At 41.9% G+C, this 25,165-nt stretch overlaps 1 protein-coding gene across 1 annotated transcript in view; it reads left to right on the top strand.

Moving 5' to 3' along the window:
- The window catches only part of ERG (ETS transcription factor ERG), a 64,846-nt gene extending 56,525 nt beyond the window's left edge, over window positions 1-8,321 (top strand). The window contains exons 7-10 of the mRNA XM_054389192.1: window positions 825-893; window positions 1,258-1,314; window positions 3,149-3,196; window positions 5,982-8,321. Of these exons, the coding sequence (XP_054245167.1) occupies window positions 825-893; window positions 1,258-1,314; window positions 3,149-3,196; window positions 5,982-6,502 (695 nt within the window). The 3' untranslated portion in view covers window positions 6,503-8,321. The remainder of the gene's footprint in view (window positions 1-824; window positions 894-1,257; window positions 1,315-3,148; window positions 3,197-5,981) is intronic.
- Window positions 8,322-25,165: the final 16,844 nt, after the last annotated feature.

Below are 25,165 nucleotides of genomic sequence, written 5' to 3'. Positions count from 1 at the left end.
TTGTATTTCTAAAGATCTGTGAAGATACTGGGGTGTGGAAAGGAAAGGAAAAGGAATTGTTAATAATTTGAAATGATTAGTAGAAGAGAAACGAGTGAGATTGGCAAAGTGCAGCAATCAGTTACCCCAAAAGGCTGGATTCTGAATGACAAAAGTGAGACCAGAGGGTACATCAGAGGATGATGGGATAATAGCATGGGGAGAGCACAAGAAAATGTGTGATGGCAATGAGAGCTAATGCAAGCACAAGCACAAAACAGTGGACTAGAGGAATGCCCAACAGACAAAACCAAGACTTTGTTGTCTCACGTATTTCTGCCTATGACCAGGTGCTAGAAAAGCAAACTAAACTCAATTCAAACTGTCTTTAAGGTTTAATTAAAGCATGATAACAACAGACTATCAAAGAATGGCACATTAGATCATCTGAAGTCTATATTCTGAAAAGAAAATACTATTGCATGTTGAGATCAGGAGGGAATGGTACATCTTGGACATCTTGGAAGACTTTTCCTTCAAGACTCTAGCATAAATTGTCCATGATGTGCAATGTGTGTCATTCTTGGTATCCTGGGCTGAGGAAAGGGACCAAAGGGAGTGCTCTGAGCCTTTCAAAATGATGGAATTTATAGAGTATTTGTACCACCTATTTCAATGCAGTTCAGACAACTCACAAGAATAGGCACCTCTGAAGAGCAGCGCAGAGGGCAATGTTTGTTAGAGACAATGAAGATGGTAAAGGTGTAAACAAGGAGTATAATCCCCTTATGAGGATAAACACTTTATGCTATATCTGCACAAATCAGTGTATTTTTCCTTTGCAGATTTGCCATATGAGCAAGCCAGACGATCAGCTTGGACAAGTCACACTCACCCCAGTCCTCAGTCAAAAGGTAAAAGCATCTGCATATGTGTAGCCTGTGAGCCTAATGCATATGTGTGATATCCTGGATAGACTCAGAAATGAACTGATAGAAGCTGCCTGAGCAATCAGCTCTGTAGGATTTCTACCTGTGCCTTGGCTTGGAAGCATGTTAGCTGTGTATAGGCCGTATTGGGTGGAGTCAGTGGAGCACCCACATCCTTCCTTGAACTCAGGCTTCATCAAGTCCATGACCATACAGTCTTATGAAGCTAAATCCTATTGTGGACATCATGGAATAGGGAGCAGCAGGAATCTCAGGCCTGTGATCTGTCACAGGTTGGTGACGAACTTCCAAGCTGGAAAAATAACTATGTGATTTTTTCCATTTTCAGCTACTCAGCCATCATCTTCAACAGTTCCCAAAACAGAAGACCAACGTCCTCAGTTAGGTGGGTGTCATTTTGTTTGAATTATGCCTGGGGGTGATGGAGTTTGTTGAGCATGGTGAAAAGGACAGCTATAACTTACAAACCAGAAGCAAACCGCAACATCTCATTCAGAACACTAATGAGAACTCCAGCTGGTGACCACTAAATCCCCATAAGTGTATAAGTTGGCTTTACAGCTGGATTTGAGATGATGGCTCCCGTGGCCAACGAAAATTGCTCTTAATAATGTTTAATGGCATTGATGACCTTGCAAAGTGAAAAAAATTTTAAACAAAGTCCCTGTGTGCAGTTTAGGTACAGAGGTGGAAGGTAATGGTGTCAAAAGACCAGTTACTCCACAGTAATTGAAGTGATAGCAGTTGGAAAATGTACATGAGCAAAGAAATGAAAATTGATTACATATTTGAACAGGGCTCCTGAAATTAAACAGTAAAATTAGAAGGGTTCTCTCTCTATTGTGAAACTGAGGAGAAAGTAGAAGTTCATGAATTTGTAGACTACAGGTTTTACAAAATGGGTGCACTTTGTGTTTTCAAAGCAGATAATCCATGGGTTAGGTCCTAATCCCTTATTGTGAATTGAACTGTTTTGGACAGGTAGCTTGAAAGCACTAGAGAGGTTTTGAGTCAGTTATAGCTTTTGTTAAAAGCAGCAGGATAGAAGTAAGAAATAAAAGAGGTTTTGGAGGATTTTCTTAGCTCAGAAGACGCTGAGCCTGTTTTTATCACACAGATTTCAAATCATTATTCTGGTATTTGTTATAGCTAAGAAAGGCTGTGCACATGACCACATCTCATTAACTCACATGAATGCTGCCTGGGAATTATTACACTGCTTTTTACCCAAATAGCATTTTATCTAATCTGGCCTTCCAACCATGAGCATCTCTCAATACACTGATTATTTATGTAAGTCCTTAGGACCTTTTAATGGTTGTGTGTGAGCTGCACAGATTATTTAAATGTATAAGGAATGCAACCTGATTATCTTTTTGGCTGTAAAACTGGCGGCTATTTGAGAGCAGCTGTCTGGAGACTAAGCAGCCCAGTGACAGAGCTGTTCAGTAAGGGGCTCTGGGCTGTGCTTGCAGCCCATTGCTTTGGCAATTGTACTTCTGTTATAGCTTTCCCTTTTTCCTGTTGTATTGCAATTCAGGCCAAAAGAAGTTTTTGTTTCTGGAGGGAACCCCTTGACGAAAACATTGAGATGCTACAGGCATTGTGTGGCAGACACAGGTTCTTCTGAAAACCCTAGTTACAAAGTTAATATAGGGGATCCTTCACTGGCCTCCAGTGACAAAGATTAATCAACCCAGCCGCATTTCCTGGGTTCAGCCGTGCACTCTCAGCCCTCTTCTGGAGGCTCATTTGGCATAGGAAGAGTTAGCAGCGTGCAGCAAATGTGGCCTTGCAAGAGGAGAGGCTGCTGTCCTTTGTGGAGGGGACTCTCACCCCATCACCCATCTGCCCCTGTGGGCCCTGGCATGCTGCAAGGGTAAATAGTACTAAAGGGTTCCTGCATGTATGTATACTTCATTCACGTAGAAATCTAAATACTTCTTGGCCAAATTTGCAGTGAGTCCGAATATACACTCATGCACACTAATGCAATACAAAAGGCAAATCTTTATCCTTGGAGTTGTTTGCTTGCACACCCAGTTTTAAGGGAAAAAATGTAAATAGTGCAATGCAGAGAAAGGAGCTGCTTTCTCCACTGCTGGACTGCTGTACCATCAAGTGGTTCATACTGGCTCTTACAAGGTTAAAAAAATAATCCCTAAAATATTTTAAATCACTGTTACATGATTTTAAATTTTTCTTTCATAATTTTGTAGACCCATATCAGATTCTTGGACCAACGAGCAGCCGACTTGCAAATCCAGGTGAGAAAGGATTTTTCTGATTTAGGAGGGTTTCTCTTCACTGCTGGTGTACACATTTCACCTTTAAGGCCATACCTGCAAGGTGGTGTGTCCAATTTTACCACTTCTTAGTACACCTCAGTGGGAAGTGATACTCAATGTGTTGCAGGATTGTTTCTAAATTACACAAGGGTAGGCCTGAGGTCACAGATTAGGATGTGAACTCGAGTATCTTAATGTAGGTGTCTACATATTGATCTATATAGGTGTCTTATTTCCCATGATACTCATTGGAAACTACTCTGTAGAGTTACTCAAATCATGCTAGAGGAGATAGATAATTCAGTCAACCAAATACCTCATTATAGGTATTTAAACTCCTCATATCAATAGGAATTCACTTAGCTTCCTAAACACATGGTTTTTTTTTGTTAAAGCCTATCAAATATCTCATCTGGCCTCCAGGTACCCCTCCAGAAAGGTGTAAATCTCTTACTGATCTGCATTGTATTTTTCCCAGATTCTGTTAATCCACGATACAAATCCATACTGACCTTGACAAATATGAAATATTGTGATGAATAACCCAAACCAGTAACAATATTTAAGGAAAAGACAAGTATAATCTGTTTGCAAAGATTGGGTTAAACACTTTAAAAATGGTCTCCCACTTTAAGAAGGTGACAATGAGGACAGGGGCTTGTAGCACATTTTAGCTAAAGACAAGGAACCTTCTTGGTGAGTTAATAACACTGATTGTGAACTGTGCAGATTTCACTGTTGCTTCTCTGAGTCCACAGGACACACTGTGGCCATACATCACCATAATCAACATCATAATCTGCCACAAAGGATTGACACTGAAGGTGCCACTTCCTATTTCCTTTGCTTTAACAGCCACAGAGCACAGTGTTCCTTGTTCCACAAGGGTTGAGGAGGTTCAAGCCTCCTCAACCGCCTGTGCTTCTTACAACTATTGTATGGCTTTTCAAGGCATGAAATTGCCAACATTTCCATTTCCCTTCACTTTATCCCCAGTGACATTGAGCACAGTTCTAGATTAGCTTACTTTCTAAACAGTTTTGTGTGTCATAGGAAAGCAAATAAGTATTAAGAATATGGTTTTCCAAGTGGCCTAAGGCGCAGCGGGTTTCCAGGTGACATAGATCTTAACAGGGAGTAGGGGCATACCTGTCTTTAATTTGTTCAGAAAGGCTGGATTTTACAATTTGGCCAAGCATCCATTTGGCAGACTTTATGACTGTGGAAGACACTAACATGATCTGAACTGGGATACTTTTTTTTAACGTTTGGATATAGAATTCCTACACATCATCATCTCTGTGCTTTAACGTGTTTTGTGTGTTTATAAATTGATGAAATTACTCACTCATTAAAAGGAAATTGACAGCAACCATTTATTTTCATAGGGCTATATATTACATTTGGAAGGCAAGTGTTTACATTGGAACATATGTTGGATTGCTTATTCAAAAATTTGTGTTTTCTCCAGTGCTGAACTGTTTATTGATTTTCAAAGGCTAATCCTCTTGTTATGTTTCGTGTATTAAAACTTGCATGCCTTTGCTCATACCATGGATTTTTTTTGTTTGTTTGTTTATTTAATGCATGTTAATGGAACAGAAGAAATTCATTAAGGGCAGCTTGGATAAATATAATTTAAAGGAGTATGGGTTTCAGTTGTACTGAAGTATAAACTGCTAATAGCTTTCACATGCTACTCCAGTCTGATACTGTAATTTGCTACTATAACTTTCTGAAGAAAAGCTTGTTTATTCTACCCACATATTTGGGGGGGAGGTCGGGGTTGGGGGAGGAAGAAACCAAACTGATTCCTGGTCAGAGATGTATGTAGAAGTTAGCACATATAAGCTGGTTGGCAAATTCTGCTGACATTGTGCTTGTGAAAGAGATTGCCTTGCAAGCTGCTTCAGCTGTGTTTTGCACCATTTCAGTGCTGCTTTATTAAGAAATGCTAAGCTTTTAACACAAGTATCAGTGGCAAGGCCCTTTGAAATCTACTTACAGTCACCTAAAATGGTCAAATTTTGTTCCTATAACTCTGTGCAGCACAGTTCTGCAACACTGAAAGCTGACTGTTTTATTTTAAAGAGTAAATTGGCGGTGAAGTGAGAACAAAAAAAACATTTTAAGTCTTAACTTAAATAATCATTTAAACTTACTTGACACAGAACCATGACTAGAATGCACATTATGGACCTTTTCACTGTTCTTGCAAATGTTTTGCCCTGTGGTTGTATGCAGTGCAACAGCAAGCTAATAAGATTCCGTTCTGCATTTCCCCAAATGCTGCAAATGGATGATATGGTTTGGCACGAGCCCAGCTTTCTCTAAACTTCTCTATTTTGTGCAGGCCTATTCCATAGCAGAGAACATATAGTTGCAACATAATGCTGTGAGAACAAGCAAAATGTTACGCAAGTGAAAGCTGTTTGTCCTGAACTTTAGAGATTAGTTTCCTAAATGAGCACTGTATTATTTCCCCATCAATTGTCTACACTGAAAGGCATTAGGTAACTAGTAAATCTCCATGTAATGGCATTCTGCCACCCAGAGGAGGGAAAATGTGACACATTAACCATTATCTCTGCTCTTTAGGATTTCATTCATGAGACAGGAATGGGAGAAAGGAAACTTGTTAAGAGTAAGAAGTACAAATCGACATTGCAATATTTCCTAATAGGGTCCTATGTGAGAGCATGGAAGAACTGATGTCTGAACGTTGTCACTAGTCCTCACATTCTTATTTCATTTCCCTCCACAGGGAGTGGTCAGATACAGCTATGGCAATTCCTGCTGGAGCTCCTCTCAGACAGCTCCAACTCCAACTGCATCACCTGGGAGGGCACCAATGGGGAGTTCAAGATGACTGACCCCGACGAAGTGGCTCGGCGCTGGGGGGAGCGGAAAAGCAAGCCTAACATGAACTATGACAAACTCAGCCGTGCGCTTCGCTACTACTATGATAAAAATATTATGACTAAGGTTCATGGTAAGCGCTATGCCTACAAATTTGATTTCCACGGAATTGCTCAGGCTCTCCAGCCTCACCCCCCAGAGTCATCCATGTACAAATACCCATCAGACCTCCCCTACATGAGCTCCTACCATGCGCATCCTCAGAAGATGAACTTTGTAGCTCCTCACCCTCCTGCTTTGCCCGTAACATCGTCCAGCTTTTTCGCTGCCCCTAATCCATACTGGAATTCACCAACTGGAGGAATCTACCCCAATACCAGGCTGCCAGCTGCTCATATGCCTTCTCATCTTGGCACCTACTACTAAGTGGGGAAAAAAAGAAACACCAGAGAAAAGCAAACAAAGACATTTCTCGCTGGGATACAGTCCCTGATGCATTGCAATGAACTCTATTGGAGTACATGAATTAAAAGTGCCTAAAGAGACAAGTGAAGGTTTGGCTGGGAGAAAAAAAAAATCACACAAACAAAACAAACACATAAAAACATGGATGTCAGAAAGACTCTTCGTAGTAGAGATTTAGAGGAGATATTCAAGAAGTGTCAGAATACTGAAATGTAATGTATATGGGCATCGACTCTGTGGACCAAACAACAATAGACTATTGTAGGTGAAAGCATGAAATGATAAGGAAAACCTATGAAAGCTAATGGTCTTAAAAAGTTGATAAGCTTATGTGTAAAGTTTGATACCTTGCTAGTGCAAAACTGGGACTATACAACAGCAATATAAGTCTATAGTGACCTAACATACAATATATGAATCATTACAAAAGAGGGGGGAAAAGGGGAGAAAAAGGAATAAACTTACCTGTACTTTAAAAATAGAAGCATATCAACAAAAGAGACTGGTTTAGTATGGAAGCTGATTTGGAATATAACAGCATTGTTCTAGTTAAAATCAAATGTGTTCCATTCATCAGAGTGTTATCAGCTACTCAAACTGTGAAGACAACCCAGACTTTCAGATTGCTTGACAGTATTAAAGGAACCCTGAGCCAAACATTGGAAATGAGAATGTGCTGAATGGCAAGTGTATGACTGTAGATCAGAGACCTGCACCTGGCAGAGGAAGCAGAAAGGAGGAAGAGAAGGATGAAGGTGATGAGAATGGGAAAAAAAAGGGACTTCTTTACCAGTAGAGACTGAAAAGACTGAACACTTAATAGCGTTGGGACTATGAAGAAACACTTTAAAGGACATGTGAAACATATTGCTCAGTATCATACCATTCCCAGTATTACAGGAAGAAAGGACTTGTTTTTATAGTAGTGGAAAAAAGTCAAAAAGGGAAAAGCTGAAGAATTCAGAAATCGGAATATGCATCTCTTTAGAAAAAAAGAAAAAAAAAAAGGAAAAACGTAAAACTGGAATTGTGTTTGATATTTAAAAGTTACCAGTTAGAACCTCATCATTGTGAAGGGAGTTTGTTTTCTATTGGTTAAAGCAAGAGACAACCCCTGACTGCCAAAATCAGAAATCATCTAAGTATTTTTGTTAGGTGGGCGCCAATTTTTCTTTATTGAGTCGCGAACGCTGTGCGTTTGTCAGAATTAAGTATGCAAGTCAATGTTATTTTTTTTTCCTTTTTATATAATTATTATATAACTTATGCATTTATACACTACGAGTTGATCTCGGCCAACCAAAGAGACACACACACACACACACACACTCACAAAAAAAAGGGACAATCAAAATATTGTGGCCTTGAATTTTAACTCTGTATGCTTAATGTTTACATTATGAACATATTAGTACTTAGAATGCAGAATGTATGTAATAAAAATAAGCTTGGCCTAGCATGGCAGTTCAGATTGACACTGTAGTTTGCATTCGCATTTGCGTTTTTAGTACCTGACACGCCTATCGGTTCTCCTCCTCACCACGTTAAAACATGCTAGGCACTTTGTTTTTAAACCTTTGGTTTGTGAAATCTGGCAAGCAGAAAAGTGTAGGACCAAATAACAATGCTTAGCCAAAGTTCAAAGTGGACAGGTGCTGTGTATCTTCTTTCCCAGACAGTTCTGCTAAAATGTTTGCAGCCCTTCTCAAACAGTGCCTTGCCATTCCTGTCCTGAGCTTCTTTTGCCCAGAGATTGCAATACACCCAGTTTGTTGACAGCTTGATGGCCAAGACTGAAAATTAATTCTAAATGAGGCCTCTGAGACCCTGAAATTATCTTTTGTTACCATCAGATCATGCAGCATAATCTCATCCTGAGATGTATTTTCATACCGAATCATATGTTGAATTACCGTGCCCCCTCGCTATTAATACATACTGTATCATTATTAGTAAATAAAGTGAATAATGAATAACTTCCATTATTCCTCACTTTAGGATGGAGTGTACAGTAGCCTGTTAATTTGTCACTGCAGTTCATCCTGGCTTTTTACAAAGGGCAGGATGTTTTCTTTCTCTCCTAGATTTAGAGGCTTCCCATACTGTACCCTGGGCCCCAGAACTGCATCTGGTATCTAATGGCATGACTCCATTTGTTTGCAACGCCAGACGAAGAACTGGTCTGGAAAATTGGCACTGACATTTCTGAGTGGCTCTCCACAGCAGGCAGCATTTACTGCAGAGGGCCCAGACAGCTCAGACCTCCCTTTTTTTTGCCGTTCTTTTGTCCCCTTTTCAGACAAAATGGGTGTGGTTTCAGGTTTTATAGCAAACCTTCTGCGTATCTGTTTGTGGAGTGTTAATTGGTGCTGTGCAATGGGAGTCTGCTTGCCAGGTTCATGTTACTGGGTGTCTTGGTGGCAGTTTATAAGCAGAGGATTATATTACTAACGTTGGAGACCTGAGCAGTGGCATCATGAGCCTTGTGATGGTTTGGGAAATAAGCACTGTAAATCTATATCTCTTAAAAAATAAAAACTCATGGAAAGGTTAGGAAAACTGAACTCTTGGAAAAGGTTAGTCACTTGCTATTTTAGAAAGCTAGGGCAGGCACACCTACATACTGGCTGTAAGAATAATAGTTTGCCTTTCAGTGGAAATATATCTACAGATGCTTGCTATCTACTTCATGTGTACTTCCAGCTAAAAAAAAATGGTAAGAGTATAGTTGAACCACCTTTTAATTAAACACTTAGAAGTCCAGCTAAAACAACTGTCCTTGTTTAGATTGGCAAAGACATGCCTTGAGGCCTTCGAAACATCCCCAGTGCTCACAGATTTGCCTGCAGGATTTCCAGATTTTGTTGCCTGGCTGCTATCATGTACAATGTAAACAATATCCTCGTATTAAAAGTAAGGGTCCAAATCCTGGGACAGGGATATAGTCAAAGCAGATGAAGAGCAAAATCCTACAGTAGGCCATAGGGAGTGAACTGTGGGTGAACCAGTCCAGGATAACCATCTTAGAGCTACACCTTTCTCCAGGACCATCTCACAGCTTTCCAGGAGCCTTAGAAAACCTGAGGATGAAGAGGAAACTGAAGGATGGAGACACCCTACTGTTACTGCATTAGGACAGGTAGCTCTGCTTCTTGTAGGGCTTTCCTACCCCAGGGGCAGCAGCTGCACCACAGGGTCTTCCTCATGAGTGGTGAGGACCAGCCCAGTGTCCCAGGGCACTGACAGAGGTAAAGCAGGCAGTGGACTCACAGTGGTGTCTTTGCTGCTTACTGCCTGCTACCGAATCTGACCCTACTGCTGGGAGCTGTGAAGACTGGAGTAAGGTCAGAGTTTTAGGGGCTAGTTCCCATTTCAGACCATAACAAAAGGGATGGGGCCAATACAGCCAAAATTATTGGGGAAGCTGAGCCACTCTGCATCCATACTGTAAGGGACATTCCTGTGAAGCTCAGCCAGACCCTAAGACCTTGGCTGAATGTGCTATCTCTGTTGTTTAAGTGTCCAGATGCACGGACAGCGTGGCACTGATGAGTCCACATTTGTACAAGTCCATCATGTTAGTAACTTTTAACCTCAATTGTCTCATACCTTATTCCAGCACTCTGAGGACTGCTTGGTAAGCAGAAGCTTTATATTTTCCTAAGATTAAGAGATAGACATGTGTGCTCATCTTTCACCAAGAAATACACTTCTCTCTGAGAAACTACACTATAAGATGGGAAGCAATGGTGAGAAAACTTTGGAAAGTAAAACCAGGGAGTTCAAATTTCACTGTTCTCAGTCAAGATATTTCCTCTGATACTAAATAGGTTTTAGTGAGTATGTAAAAATTGCCTTTGAAGGATACATTTTACAACACTTGAATTGTGAGTCTTAAGGGAAAATTAACTAAGGTTAGGCCAACACAGAACCAACTGTACTGAAGTTCTTCATTCCCCATGCTCTCCATGTTCAGAAGAGTCCATGTAGAATCCCTCAAATGCCAATTGCTTTTGAAACTGCCCACAGAGACACAGGGATCATCAGTGATTTAGACTTTTTCTTGCAAATTCTTCTTGCACAGGCTGTTTCTTACACCAACTAAGATCTCATTTTAAAATAAATGTTTAACTATAGATGCAATTTAAAAAAACATATTAAAAATACCACTACTCATACTATATGTTTAATGATCCCATGATCTTTTCCTGTGTCATCTTGTCAAGTTTTGGTCATGTCAGGGGAATGGCCCTGAGAATATGGCTGGTAAGTCAGAATGGCACCTCATCCATCCATTCAGTTAACTCATACCTGAATTTTAAATGACTCCTGAGGCAATTCTGATGCCACACAAATGTTAGTTGCCTATCTGGTCAGTGGAAGGAGTCTTCCAATATCTTCACAGTAGATCCTGCCTGCCTTTGGGACCTATGCTAAGGAGATTAAGTGTTGACACAGAGTCTTACAGTGGAGTGTGGCTGTTCCTTGGATTTGGCTGAGGCTTTGGTGCTCATCAGCAAGACAAACCTTTACATGAGGATTAGGCAACCCAGTTATGTGGCAGCAACACTTGGTGGAAAAAAACAGAACTCCTTGTGCTTTCTTGGTAAAGGTATTTCCTCTTTTTTGATTCCCTCACTGGAGATGACACATCCCTTGCTGTGTTGGACTGTTTGGAAAGCCCTTCTTCATGAGAGTTTAGCTAAGAGCTCACAGCCCTTAGGGTTCAGAAGAGGCCACTCTCCACCACTTGAGGGAGGTAAGGACTAAGGAACCCATAAAGCCTCTGCCTTGGATAGTTAGCTCTGACAGTCCCTCCATAATGAGCAGTGCACATACACACATCTGGTCAAGGCATGAAGCTCTTGGCTATGCACTCCCTCCTTCCTCTCACTTTCTGGTTATGTCTTTACCTCTGTGCAGACCACACAGAGTGGGTCACACTAGGATTTCCACAAGAGAAGACATGGAAAAGAATACTGGGCAAGCCACACCACTTTTAGGAAGCATGTGAGGCTGCTCAGAAGGCTATCCTGGCTTACTACTTCTTTCTTTGCTTCAGCTGCAACCTCCAAAGTGTTTTGGCTCTACAGCTGCCCCTGTGTGGCTGCTCCCTCAGGGCACTGACAGCTAAGACTACATCATATGCAGGACCCAGTGATTGCCTTACTTGGAAAAGGAGAACTACTTGGTGAGCTGGTTAATGGTGATATTAGGCCAACTGGAATGTGGGAAATTGTTTCAAAATGTAATGGCCATCATAGTTGAAACAGGCACATATTTAATAATACAGCCAATCTGGTTAGATAGCAATTGACTGGAGGTGCACTTTTAAATCAGTGAAGACTTCTTGAATCAAAGCTCAGAAAGTTTCTCAGGTTATGTACCAGAATATTGGACCACATATATTCTGTATGATAATTAAGACCAGATTATTTTTTGTGCTTAATTCTAGAAGAAGCAGTAAGAAAGTCTACTTGGAAAACCCCATCCAACCCCCCTCACTATTACAGGATTATTTTCTATTGTATACTTACTGATGTTTCCTTATCCACCTTCTCATTTGGAAAGGTTTCAGCTCCAGGGTATTACCACTCATTCCCTTAACACAGAGGCTAATACATCTCATCGTCAAAGGGGATTTTTTTTTTTTTTGTTTTCCTGCTATTTCTGTATTTTGCAATTTCTTGTGATTATACTCCCTGTGCATCACACTCCAAAGTTCCTAGCCTGCCTCAATGTTTATGATTTTCTAAATATTTGTAGTTTGTTATCACACTGACTTTGACTGGATGTTAGCCAAGCTTAGACATATTCCACTTCACAAATCCATCCCTCTTCTTCTCTGATAATCGTTAATAGACCTTTTTTTTCCTTTTTATTTTTCATCTCTGCACATGGGAGACCTGATGTCTCCTGCTGTCTAAACCATTTCCATTTATGACTCCTCTGACTACCACCTCTTTCCCTCTGGAGACCACACCACACTCCCCAGTCAAGAAGCTAATGTCCTTGTAGCTTTGCTTGGCTGCAGAGTCACCCTTGGGCTGCTAAAAAACCCTTCACCTCTTCAGCTTTGAATGGACTTCCATGTTCTTTGTTTGGAGCAGTTTGGGGGTTTTTCTCACTAATTGAAAAACATCCCTTCCTCAAGTCTCTCCACCAACTAGAAGGGTTTTTCTAAGCTGTTGCTGTGAGCTTGCAGCACTAATTCCACCAGTTCATCTCACCCAACTGCACAGTGTTTATTTTGGCTCTGTTCCGTTTGTGTGCCAGCCAGCCTCAAAGCTGCTTCAGGCAGAAAATGTGCATCCAAAGAGCACCCAGCAGCATGTTGCCACTTAATATTAGATAATCATGAGTAATATTGCCAAATGAAGTGCCTATAAATTTCCAATTTTCTTCATAATGAAGGCATCATTCTCCTCCACTGGAGACTTGAAAGCTGCTCTGCAGAAGATGAATACAGGGTTCTTAAAAAAGGCACAGGCCCTTGGGCTAGATGATTTCCATCATCCTTTTAGGCTTCAGAGCAGTCCTGAGAGTATATGAAAAACAAGTTTTAAGATTTTGCTGCATCCTTTTCTCAACTCTTGCCTGTATTTTTGCAAAATTACTACTTTGTTTCAGCAAAGCAGCCACACAGACCCCTGGCCACCGAAGATACTAGCACAAGACTGCCAGGAATGATATAGGGCTTCAATGAGCACCTTCCCAGAGAAGAACTAAAGGGCTTGTGAAGCTCTCCAGTACATCTGCAACAGCACTGACCACAGGAATAGTAAATTTTTAAATAATGTCCCTTTTCCATTGTGGATTGAGGAAGAATTTGTTAACCTGCATTTCTGTAGTCAAAATACGAAGGAAAACTAAAAAGGAGGTTTTGTTCACCTGAATTTCTGTAATCAAAATACAAAGGAAAATTAAAAAGGAGGTTTTGTTCACCTGCATTTCTGTAGTTAAAATACAAAGGAAGAGAAAAAAGGAGAAAGTCAAAATATTAATCTGGCTTATGGTTGAAAAATTACCACATGATGTCTAATTCCTGGAAAAAGGAGTCTGGTGCATCAATATATTTCAGTTTCCTGGGATGAGAATGGCATTCAGATGACCCAGTCACAATTTGGATCATATGGTGCTGGATATGGTAAATAGAGGCCATGACTAACAGATGTTGCTTTGAAGTGCTTTTGTCTTTAAAGGCACAAGACTAATAAATGCTGCAAGAGGCTGTATTTTCTATCTAGACTAACTTAACGTTTTCCATTTCAGCTTTCCTCAAGGAGAGAGGGTGGGATTGTTGTTTTCTTCTAACATGCTCTGAGATTAAATCTGTGAAACACATAGAAGGTACTAGGACATTGCTATGGGTTCATATTCTGACAGAGATAGCTCACAGTCTGGGTCCCCAAGGGACTGAAGTGTCTGCTGCTACCCTGAATGACTGCTGGTTAAAACTATGGAAAATTTGTAGGTACCTCTGAATTCTAAACCTCTCACCATGAGTTTCCAAGCAAAAGACAGAAAATTAGGACTAAAGCAAGTGGTGCACAGTCTTTGGAGGAGAGCAAGGGCTCGATTCTCAAAACAAGTGTGAAAATAAAGGTTGCTACCTTGGCTATTCCTGGAAGATTAAAGTGGATGAGTTGGCAGAAAAGGGGGCATAAAACCAAGGGTGCATGGAAATAACAGAGCTGTTGTCAGCTGGGCTTGGAAAGGGGAAGGAAAAACAGGAGAAGGAGGCCAAAATCAAGAGGCAAAGAAGGCGAAAGAGCAATGAAGTGCTGTCAGAGGGGGTAGCAAAGTGTCATGACCTGGGCCCCCTTACTAGCAATGTATGGAAGGGGATATAAGTGGGCCTTTAAGACATTCTTGTAAGGATTACTTGGTGCTCAGTGTTGCACTTGATTTGATGATGTTGACATGACATCATATCTGAGTCATCTACAGAGAGCCAACCAGAACATCAAAATGGGCTGACAGTGTGAAGGCAGCAATAAAGAAGGTTGACAATCTCCTCTCCCTCTTATGGAAAAGAATATCATATTTGGTCAGGGGGTGCCAGGGAGGCTGGGAGTGCATGCAGATACCTAAAGAGGTTATTTCCTGTATAGTCATGAAAAGTGGAAAAATTGATCTGAGGGACATGGGGAAGGAAATGCCAACTGGATATCAAGAAGTTAACAGGAAGAGAGGTGAAAGTAGGAGAAAAAGAAGCCATGTAACCTAGGGAACTCAGAGGTTCCAGAAAACCAAAAAAAGTCTTAAAAATAAGATAAGGACAGGTTTCATTAAAAAGTACTTGAGCCAAAGGAGATTGCTGAAGAGCAACTGTGATGTACAGTTTGGTAAGAGGAGGCAGGTTAGCACATCTGGGATAAAGTAACAGCTGAAACTGCCTGATTTGAGGAGACAGTAGAGTTTGTAAATGCTGTATTTGATTTATCTTTCTGCACTTAGCACTTCAGTATATTTTCAGCTAACATTTCTTTACAATTTTCACAAACATTTCATGTCACAGCTTCATTGCAGTGCAGCCTGCACACTGAACAGCTGTAAAATAGCCTTGCCAATGCTGGGAATTTGCACTGGGAATGTAATACCCAGTTCCAATCACTGATGAGTGCTATGCGAAATGAGCTAATCAGCATTTTTCATTTCTTTAACCGCTTACCTCAACAATTAAATGCATTGCAATACTAAATGGATAGTATAAAATAAATCATTCCAGACTGTATGAAAGCCTCAGACAATATATCTTTGTTGTTTTGTCATAAGCCATATAAAATGCTGGCTTAGGACTCTGTAAATGGCTTTGTTCACTCTTGTTATTTTAATTGTATGTGAAAGTACAGTAAAGTTTCCTGCATATAGTGTGTGTTTCCTGCTAAGTGCCAAATCCAATATGCTCTCCTTTTCCTTCTAGATGCAGATCACAGTGAAAGGTTTTGGCACAGCAGTCTGTATGGAGGGAAACCCAGCACTACTTCAACATTTTTGATGTTCCACTGTAACTACTAGAATAGCTCTTGAGCCAAGACGGGGTAGGTGCTCCTAGTTACTTTTCCATACTTCTACTTTGGCTAAAAGCTGAGATGTTTGGTTTGTGGCTAAGTCATCTATTTCTCAAAAATGTCTGTTGGGATCAACTGTAATTATAATTATGTTATAGAGAGTCATTTGAGCCTAAGGTGCCCTTTTTCTTAACTTTTGGCACAATACAACATAAAGGTAGAGAAATGAGAAGAGGTAGAGCAGCTTTATTTAGTAAAAATACCTGGCAAAGTGAAGTTAGTTGACTGATTATAGGGTTTCCAAGAGACCCAGAGTAGCTTAGGCTCTCAAATCTGGTAGATTTGCAATGGGATATGTGTCCCTCAGATGTTCCAAAAATCCTTCCCTGGTGCTTTGCTTAAGAAAGCCACACTTGTTTGGAAGGAATTGAAGCTGAGTGCAACTCCAGTGAACCATCCTCCAGCAAAGGCAGCCCTCAGGGGCTAAAATGCCACCATACAAGATGGTCACTGTTAAAAAATAGTTCAACAAAGCAATTTTCAAAACTGTGATTGAAAGCCTTATGTCCCAGTGATGGGGCTAGGGGTGGTTTTGAAAAGAAAAGAAAAGAAGCTGGACAATGATGTAAATTTGGTGTTTTGTTTGAGTACCCTTGACTATGAAGTCTACAGTCTTTGTCTGACACCTGCATGTTGATATGTAAATGTGACCTCTCCCCAAGCAAGCTCTGCCACACAGACAGAAACACAGCCTTATGTCTCCTTGCCCTCAACAAAAAATGCCCATATATCTTCTAACCCATTCTTTGGGGCTACTTGAGCCTTTTATGGCCTTCAGGGTGGTAGTGTCCAACAGGTGTCTGGGCAGGCATCAATTTCAAGGCTACTCAGAGTTTGTTGGGAGAAGCACTCTTGCAGACTATGAAGGTGCTAATGAGTTCCCTGAATGATAATGTGAGATGCAGAGGAAGGTCTGGGTGCTTGTGATGTTGTCTGATGACCAAGTGATCTGAGCAGGGTTGTGGTTCACTGTGAACCATATGGAGAATTCACATGCCTCTAAGGAAGGAGATTCTATATATCTGCTGGGTTTTGCATGGTTTGTACAATTACACTTATAATTAGGTTCCTAGATACACTCAGGCTTAGTCCTTTGCACCTCCTCTAGAAAGAAGTGGCCTGAATATTTTCTAGAAGTGATACAATTTTCCTGACTTTTGAAGTATAGGAATGTACACAAGCCTTAGCCTGCAAATAGAGACCTTGGAGTGCTGGTGGACAGCAAGTTCTCCATGGAACAACAATGTGCTCTGTGGCCAAGAGAGCCAATGGGATCCTGGGATGTATCAAGAAAGGTGTGTCCAGCAGGTCGAGGGAAGTTCTTCTACCTCTCTACTCTGCCCTGGTGAGACCACACCTGGAATACCGTGTCCAGTTTTGGGCTCCCCAGTTCAAGAGAGACAGAGACCTGCTGGAGAGAATCCAAGGGAGATCCACGAGGATGATTAGGGGACTTGAGCATCTCCCCTGTGAAGAGAGACTGAGATCCCTGGGGCTATTTAGTCTGGAGAGAAGACTGAGAGGGGATCTGATCAATGTCGATAAATATGTGAGGGGTGGGGGTCAAGCGGAGGGGGCCAGGCTCTTTTGGGTGGTTCACAGTGATAAGACAAGGAACAATGGGTTCAAAGTAGAACATAGAAGATCTCACCTCAACATGAGGAGAAATTTCTTTACAGTGAGGGTGACAGAGCACTGGAACAGGCTCCCCAGGGGGGTTGTGGAGTCTCCTTCTCCAGAGACTTTCAAAACCCACCTGAATGCATTCCTGTGCGGACTACCCTAAGTGATCCTGCTCTGGCAGGGGGGTTGGACCTGATGATTTCTTGAAGTCCCTTCCAACCTCTGATATGCTGTGATACTGTGATACTGTGAAATACTTCATGTCTCCATGCTGACCCTCCCTGATATTACAGTGACTACCTAAGTCAACTCCTGCAATTCCTCTTGTCACTTAGATCAGGCTTTGAGATCCAGAAACCATGGGACCAGTGGCAGCTGGACACTGATAATTTCTTACAGGCAAGGTTGATCACAGAACTGTGGGTGTGTAAGGCACCAGGCATTCTTTTTCTCTTCTGCAAAAAAAGTAAACCTCCTTTAAAAAAAATAAATACAGGAACTGGTAAGTGAATTTGAAACCCGTGTGCTGCTTGTGGCAGTGTGCCCAGGCTGGACCACTGAGCCAGGACTCCTCTGGGTTTGCTCCTGCAGAGCAGTATACAAGGTAATCTGCCAGGCTGGGACCAAACCCACTGCCATCACCATGCTGGCAGCCCCAGAATTCATCATCTCTCTGCTCATCTTGGGGCACCTGTCTGTGACACTGGGGCTTTGCAAGCAGTGATCTGCTGAACAGACCTGTGTGACCCCAACTGTCCCTGTTCCCCACTCCCCCTGAATTGTGGAAGTGCTGGGCACCCTCAGGCATGGGTCAGGACTTCCCTCAGATGCCATGAGTACGTGCATGTGCATGTGGGCACACGTGTGTGTAGTTACCATGCCCCCTGTGCTCCCCAGTAATCTCTCCATAATCTTATCATTCCCACACCAGTGCTCTGCAGGGTTTTGCCAACTTTTTGAGGGTCATGTTTTGTGACACAGGTTATATGCAGTCACTCTGCCCTCTTCCTGCTCTTTCCTCCTGGGATAAAGCTGGGTGGCCAGCAAGAACTGAAGGCATAGGATATTTTTGGATGCTCTCTGTATTTCAGATGCTCCCTGAAGTTTCTGTTTGAAAGTCTGGGCTGTGCTCCTTTCCCCATCCTGGACTAGGCTGTAAGCATGAGCCTGGTCTCCCCAGGTCAGCTGAAGGAGAGACAGAGGTGTGTGAGAGTGGGAGATGAAAGCAGAGCAGGCTGGATAGGTACTACAGACTCCTATCCCTGCTCTGCTGCCTCAGCCTGACTGACACTGCTGCCGTGCCTCACAGAATCACAGAATGGTAGAGGCTGGAAGGGACCTCTGGCAGTCATTGAGTCCAACTGCCTCCCTCTCACCCCTGCCAAGGCAGATTGACTCAGAGGTCACACAGGAACATGTTCAGGTGGATTTGGTATGTCTCCACCACACATTCAATCTTACTGCTTCTTCTGGGGAAAGCCTGCACATTTCCTGTCCTCTTGTCAGGTCCCTGGGGTGTGGGTGACAGTGTGCTCACCCCAGGGACAAGTGGCCCCCCAGCACAGTTCTCTGCTGCAGTTCTGGCCAGGGCCCCCTGCAGCCCCTGTTGAATGAATGTCCTGCCCATCCTAGGATGCTGTCCTGCCCATGCCAGGATGCTGTCCTGCTCATGAAAGCTAGACCTAGTTTGCTTCCTTAAGCTGCTGCACTAATGAACCCAAGAGACCTTACACCTCCAGCCCTGCCCTGTAGGTACATCAGCCCCAGTGACGTCCTGCTCCCTTGGGAGCTAGGTGCTGTTAGCAGAGCAACCAGAGCTGCTCTCCTCAAATGCATCAGGGTATCTTTGTCGATCAAGGCATATTCCTGCTTCCCCCAAAAGATGGCAGTAGGCGTCACCAAAAGTGAACCATTCGGCACCTTGGATAGATTTACGTCTGTGAAGAATGCCACAGTGGTGCCGGTGCCTCGCTGCCCCCCACACCCAAGCAATGGCCCTTCCACTACCTCTCCAGGGCAGACCCTAACAGGGCTCTAGGTTATTGGGAAGAACAGCCGAGTGAAAAACGAGTTGCCAAGTGCTGAGACTATGTAGCAGGAGAGGATGTCTTTTGGAAGGACAGAAACACCTCCCCTTTCCCTACCGCCTGTGGCTTATTTTTAAGGCAATGAGAGAAACAGATCTGCAATACTGGGATGCATCTTCTTGTATGCTGACATTATTTGCTGTAGCAAAATTGACTTCATTAGGATTTTTACTGAGAAGTTAATTATTCTCTCATTTGAGCAACACAGCCCATAAACAAGATAGAGTCTATCTGGTAACTTGGACCAGTTCTAAGGTTTTTTGAATACAAATGTTGTTACATAATGATAATTATAAAAATATCTTCATTATTGAATTAATAAAACTAATGAAAATAACTTCTGGTGAGATTATCTTTCCTTGCAATTTTTATAATATATGGATGAAAGCTTTTTGTTTGTCAGTGAAGCAATAGATTTAGTTTTTTTTCCCTGAAAAACAATCCTTATCTCCAGATAATAGACTTTTTGTATTCATTAATGTTTCTAATAGAGCTATCACCTGAATAGCTGAGATTTTTCTTTTCACTAAAGAAAATTGTAGAATCATAGCTCTGTAAACGTAAAGATCTTAAAGCCTGCATATGATGAGTTCCTAAACAGAACAGCAGAACTCCAAGGCTGAAAGTGCTGCTTCAGTACATTTAAAAATGAAGACAAGTGCCTTGTCAAAGTGTCTCATGTTCCAGGGCAGTTCAGCAGCCTCCAAGGACTAGTGGGGTCACACAAAAGTCCAAGCAAATACTGTTCATTAGCAATAGCAAGTTCAGCAGTGACCTTGCAAGAAGGTCTTTTTCTTTGCATGTGCTGGTGTCTTCCAAAAGTTAGATGTCTGATTCCCACGTGCTTCCATTTTCTATTGGACCAGAGATTAGCATACAATCATTTACACTGCTAGCAAACAGAAAGATTTGGGTTTTTTTTTCATCTACATGTTACTGCATCTAAAGCATGAATAAAAACAAAAGTGTGAAAATCAATTTGAAGAATGTACTTACTCCTGAGCAGGAAAGCCCACGTGATAGACCTGGGGAAAGTAAGGTCCTTGAAATGCAGATATTCTTCTAACTACATAAGCTTCAATGTGTCTATTGAGCATGATACTGTCCCTGAGCATCACTATATTTTACCAGTTCAAAGTATGATCTGTGTCCCTCTTATGTGTCTCTTTTATTTCATTGCTGAACCCCTTTTTTGTGCTTAGTAGTACACTTCTGCTACTCATGTCTTTAGCTAGGAAGCCAGTCTGTCCTGACATCTACAGATTGCCATGCACCCATCACAGAATGAGTACTAATGAAATGTTAAAGTGTTAACACAGCCTCAAAGGAGAGGACTGCTCCATGTTAGTACATTCAGCCCAAGTCCTTTTAGAGGGCAGCAGCTTGCTGCCTTTTGTCAATTGAGAAGACCCCGAACAAAACAAACACAACCAACCAACAACAAAGAAAAGACCACCAACAACACAAAAGACTCTACAGAGTAGACCCTTATTGTGGAAATGCACTGTGTGAAGAGCACGTATTTAGCATCCTTCAGAACAAAATGCGTGTGCACGGGGAACCCAGTGTTTTTAAATGTCCTGACACTAGATGGTGCAGTGGGTTAGAGTAATCCCCTCTGTGCCGGAAATCCTGGTTGACGCACACTTCAGGCCAGTACTGGAGTTTGTCAGGACGGTGAATGTTTGCCAGCTTCTGCTGCAGAGGCGCCAGGTTCTGAAGGGGTCGTGTGGCTTCAGGTCAGGACGCAGAGAGGTGCTCAGCTCTTTGCAGCTGTGCCAGCCAGCTCACCCTGACTCCAGTTCCGCTTCACCTTCGCCTGCTTTCATTAGCAGCGTCATTGCCCAGAAATTACAGAAAAAGCAAAGCTAATTACCAAAATTAATCATCCCCAAGAGGACAGAGGCTAACCACTAGTGCCCTGCCCTGTTGCAGGGACTGTTTCCCTACAGCCCATGAGCATGAGTCCAGGTCGTGCTGACCCTGGCAGGGTTGGCTGGGAGTGCAGAAATCGGCACGTATGAGGGTGTGTTGCCATCACAAGGCATCGGCATTTCATCCGGCAAGTGCTAAGCTGCCATGGGGAGCCGTGGCTGCCTGCTGCACTCGCTGATGCCAATGGCAGCAAATGAGATCTGCTGCTTTCAGGATGGCTTGGCACATCGCAGGCAGGAGGCTTTAATGTGGTTTCCTGGGTGTAACTGAAAGCAGCTTTTGGCCCAGGGGAATGAATTCTTTTTTTGCCTTTCTATATGCCCTGATTTTTGTAATCGTGTTGTTAAGTATGTCTTCTGGAGAGGAGTAATTAACAGAGGATATGTTTTAGTTACTTCTTCAGAAACCATTGAGTGTGGTTCTTCAGGGTGTGATTTTTTTTTTTTTTTCCCTCTTCTGAATATATGATTTTCTTTTCATTGGCACACATGCTGGCAGTGTACTGAGGGTCAGGACAATGACTTCTGGGAGGATTTCCATCATGACACCATGGATTAGACACATGAAATCCCAGTGACCTGTGCTGAACTCTGTGGTTTTGAGGATCTTCAGCAGTTTTGGTCACTCCCCCACTAGCCCAAGAAATAGTCTGACTGCAATTTAAGTCTGTCTCAGTGTTCATTACTTACTTATTATACCCTTCTTCAATTATATGCATTAGTGGTCAAGACTGGGACATCATGATAGTGCTAAAGGTGCCTTTATAACTCATGAAGAACTGAAAAAGAAGAAAACATGACACATTATAAAAACTGAGTAAGGCTTTTGGCATAATCCATCATAACTGTTGTTCCTTAAATGTCTCTTACTGTGGTCCTCATGATGTAAACCTGAGCTTAGCTTCCCAGAGAAAAAAAAGTTATTTTAGCACATGAAAGAGGGTTTGTGTGTGTGTTTTGGGATTGTTTTGTTTTGTTTTAGAAAATTAAACGTTAAAATGATGCAGGAAAATAATATGCTTTGGGAGGGAAAGAGGTATCAGATAATGATCACTATAAAATGGTTATGAACATGATTTCACTGTCAGGAATGCTGCAATACAATTTTTATCACTCAACAAGAAGGTCAAAGCCTAAACAATTGCCTCAGGGATATTTCTCATGAAAAAACATGGCAAGTTTAGATTGCTGACTCCTGAATTCAGTTCTGAGGTCAAAAGGGATTGTTTGCTTATCTTGGTTGACCTCCTTCATTAGCAGAAGCTGCACAATTTCATCTAGCTGCTCCTGTAATGAACTTGACACTAGGGGAACAAGTTCTTAATTTTTCATTAACATTCAGGCAGAACTACAGTAATGTCACTTTCATCAGCTTTACCACAAATGTGTATTTCTACCATACTGTGTTTGTTGATCTTTTACTGTCTACAGCAAATATTATGTTCTCCCCTATATAAATGCCCACACATTAGCCAGAGAATGAAAAACAATCCCACATCCCTGAGGTGACTCACACACCTCGTGGATATTGAATCACCATTAAGATGAGGTGTGCAAAGTGGAGGCTGGAACATTTTCAGCCAAAACATTCAGAAAATACTGGTATGGGTTAAGGAATTCACCAGGAAAGGGGAAAAGTAGCAACCTGTGAATGAGTATTTACAGTCCAAAGGACTAAACAGTTCCCAAATGCTTCTGGCTGTCACCCCAAAACCAGAGAGAAATATAGAAAATTAACTGATCTTTGTGTAGGTCTAGCCCACAACCGCTCCTCAAGCAGTCCACACTTCCAAGTCTGGGCTCTATTTGGCATCACTATTATTTGCTTAGGACTACAAGCACTAGCAATAGAGTGATACAATCTCATACATCATATAACTCCCAAAGCCCCCTTTTCAGACTGAAAATGGGACTCTGCTGTCTCTAATGTCCCCAGGAGAGAGCTGGAATCAGTAGCACTGGCTCCTCAGAAGAAGTTGCTGAAGTATGGGTGGGCCGCCTCCTTCAGTTATTAGCCACATTCATGTTGAGGAGGAATAAGGATGATCCTCAGTTCCTCTCAAAGTAATCCCTAGCATAGGCAAGAGGCAGGTGTAAGTCATGTGTGCATGATCAATGATCATTGTGGTAGCAAGCAAAACCATATACCTACCAAGGTCTCAACAGGTGTGCTTAGATGCAGCATCACTGCTATCTCAGCAGCACTGAGCCTAGGCAAAGCCCACTTGAGATGGCATGACATGGTACAGTGCAAGAAACTCCATTCTTGAGTGGCCAGACCAAGGCTATACTAGCAACACACTGAAACTGTAGGAACTGAGCCACAGATGCCAGTATAGGCTTTGGATACTTTTATAGGTTAAAAGTAAATACTCTTCAAGAGGCTATTTTTTTCCCCCCTATGTGAAGGTGATTTGGGGTGACTGTTTGTTCGGAGTTGGATGTTTGTTGTTGCTTGAACAGAGAAGTTCATCTGTTAAACACTGTTCCAGAGCTGTACACGATTGTGTCCAGATTAATAGACGAGCCTTTGTCAAGGACATTGTGCAAACACATTTCCACAAGACATTATTGTCTGAACACATGAGCAAATATTTGCCTAAAAAGTGTAATTGACTATTGTTCAAGAACTGCCACCTGCCCTTTGGTTTTCTGGCACTCTTGTCGAAGGGATTATGCTTTACAGCGTTCCTTTCAGCCAGCATTCCCATGGAACTCTTGACCAATAGTTAAGTAAACATTCAGCATTCAGCTTGCTGCCTTGTTTGTTTGTTTTTGTTTTGTTTTCCCTTTCTCCCTAAGGCTGCACAGACCTTTTATAATAAAGGAAATGTTATGAAGAAAAGGGGAAAAGGCAACCAGCTTTGCTTCAGCAGTAGCAATATGGAGAAATTATATACATAAGGAATGGTAGTCTGACATGAAGGACATGCTGGACTAGTAATGGATGAGACCAAGCAGCAACACAAAGGACAAGTTCATCTGTGTTACCAAGTTCATTCTGTCAGCTGAAGCTATGAGAAGTGATGACAGTCACGATGCCAGGGGATGAACAGACAAAAGAAGACTTTGCAGCTGTTCTGTAATATGTGGTCTGTGACATGCCAGACACTATAGCTGCCCTAAATGACTTTCCTACCTTTAGTCTTAAAGATACTTTTATACAGAGATGTATTTGGGATAAAGACACTCAATTTCAGTGGAAAACTAAGTGTTTCTGTTTGAGAATCTAGAAGTTAAATATTTTGTTGATTAACCAGCCTCTTCTCAGCCCTTGCGGGTTGAAGTAGTTCAATGAATTTGATGGGAATTCATCAAAACATTTGGTCAATTAAAATAGGTGTTTTTCTGATTTAAACCTTTTCAATGAATGGTTTCATCTACTTACACTTATGGAAACTATATGATTGTCCAAACTTCTTTTTGGAGTTTGTTTTTTTTTTGTTTGTTTGGTTTGGTTTGGGGTGTTTTTTTTTTTGTTGTTGTTGTTGTTGTTGGTTGGGGGTTTTTTCATTGTTGTTTTGTTTTGTTTTAGTAGGGTTTTTTTTTCATATTTATACCAACTTTGTTTCAAATTTCTTACCCCAAAACCAAGTGATGTTACTGCCAGTCTAAGCTGTTCAGGGGCTTTGCAGAGTTACTGACTGGTAGGGATATGTAACTGCACTAGATGCATGCCCTTTTGGTTTGCTCAGCTTAGTGAAACATTTTGTTACCGTTGTGCAGAAGTATTTCTACCTCTGTCAGGTTTCCCAGCTGACTGGCCTCTGGAACCCTGGCTGTTGCAATTCTGCTGGCCTCAGAGCTCACCGGGTGCGTTTCTTTGACTCCTTATTTGTTTCTTCCTCTCAGACTCCCACCACATACTGAAAAGGTCCTGTTGTTTTTTTTTTTTTCAGAATATCA

Source organism: Indicator indicator, chromosome 1, assembly GCF_027791375.1.
Source record: "Indicator indicator isolate 239-I01 chromosome 1, UM_Iind_1.1, whole genome shotgun sequence".
In the NCBI taxonomy this organism is placed as follows: Eukaryota; Metazoa; Chordata; class Aves; order Piciformes; family Indicatoridae; genus Indicator; species Indicator indicator.
Note: the sequence above shows the minus strand (reverse complement) of the source record. Positions and strands in the feature narration are given on the sequence as shown.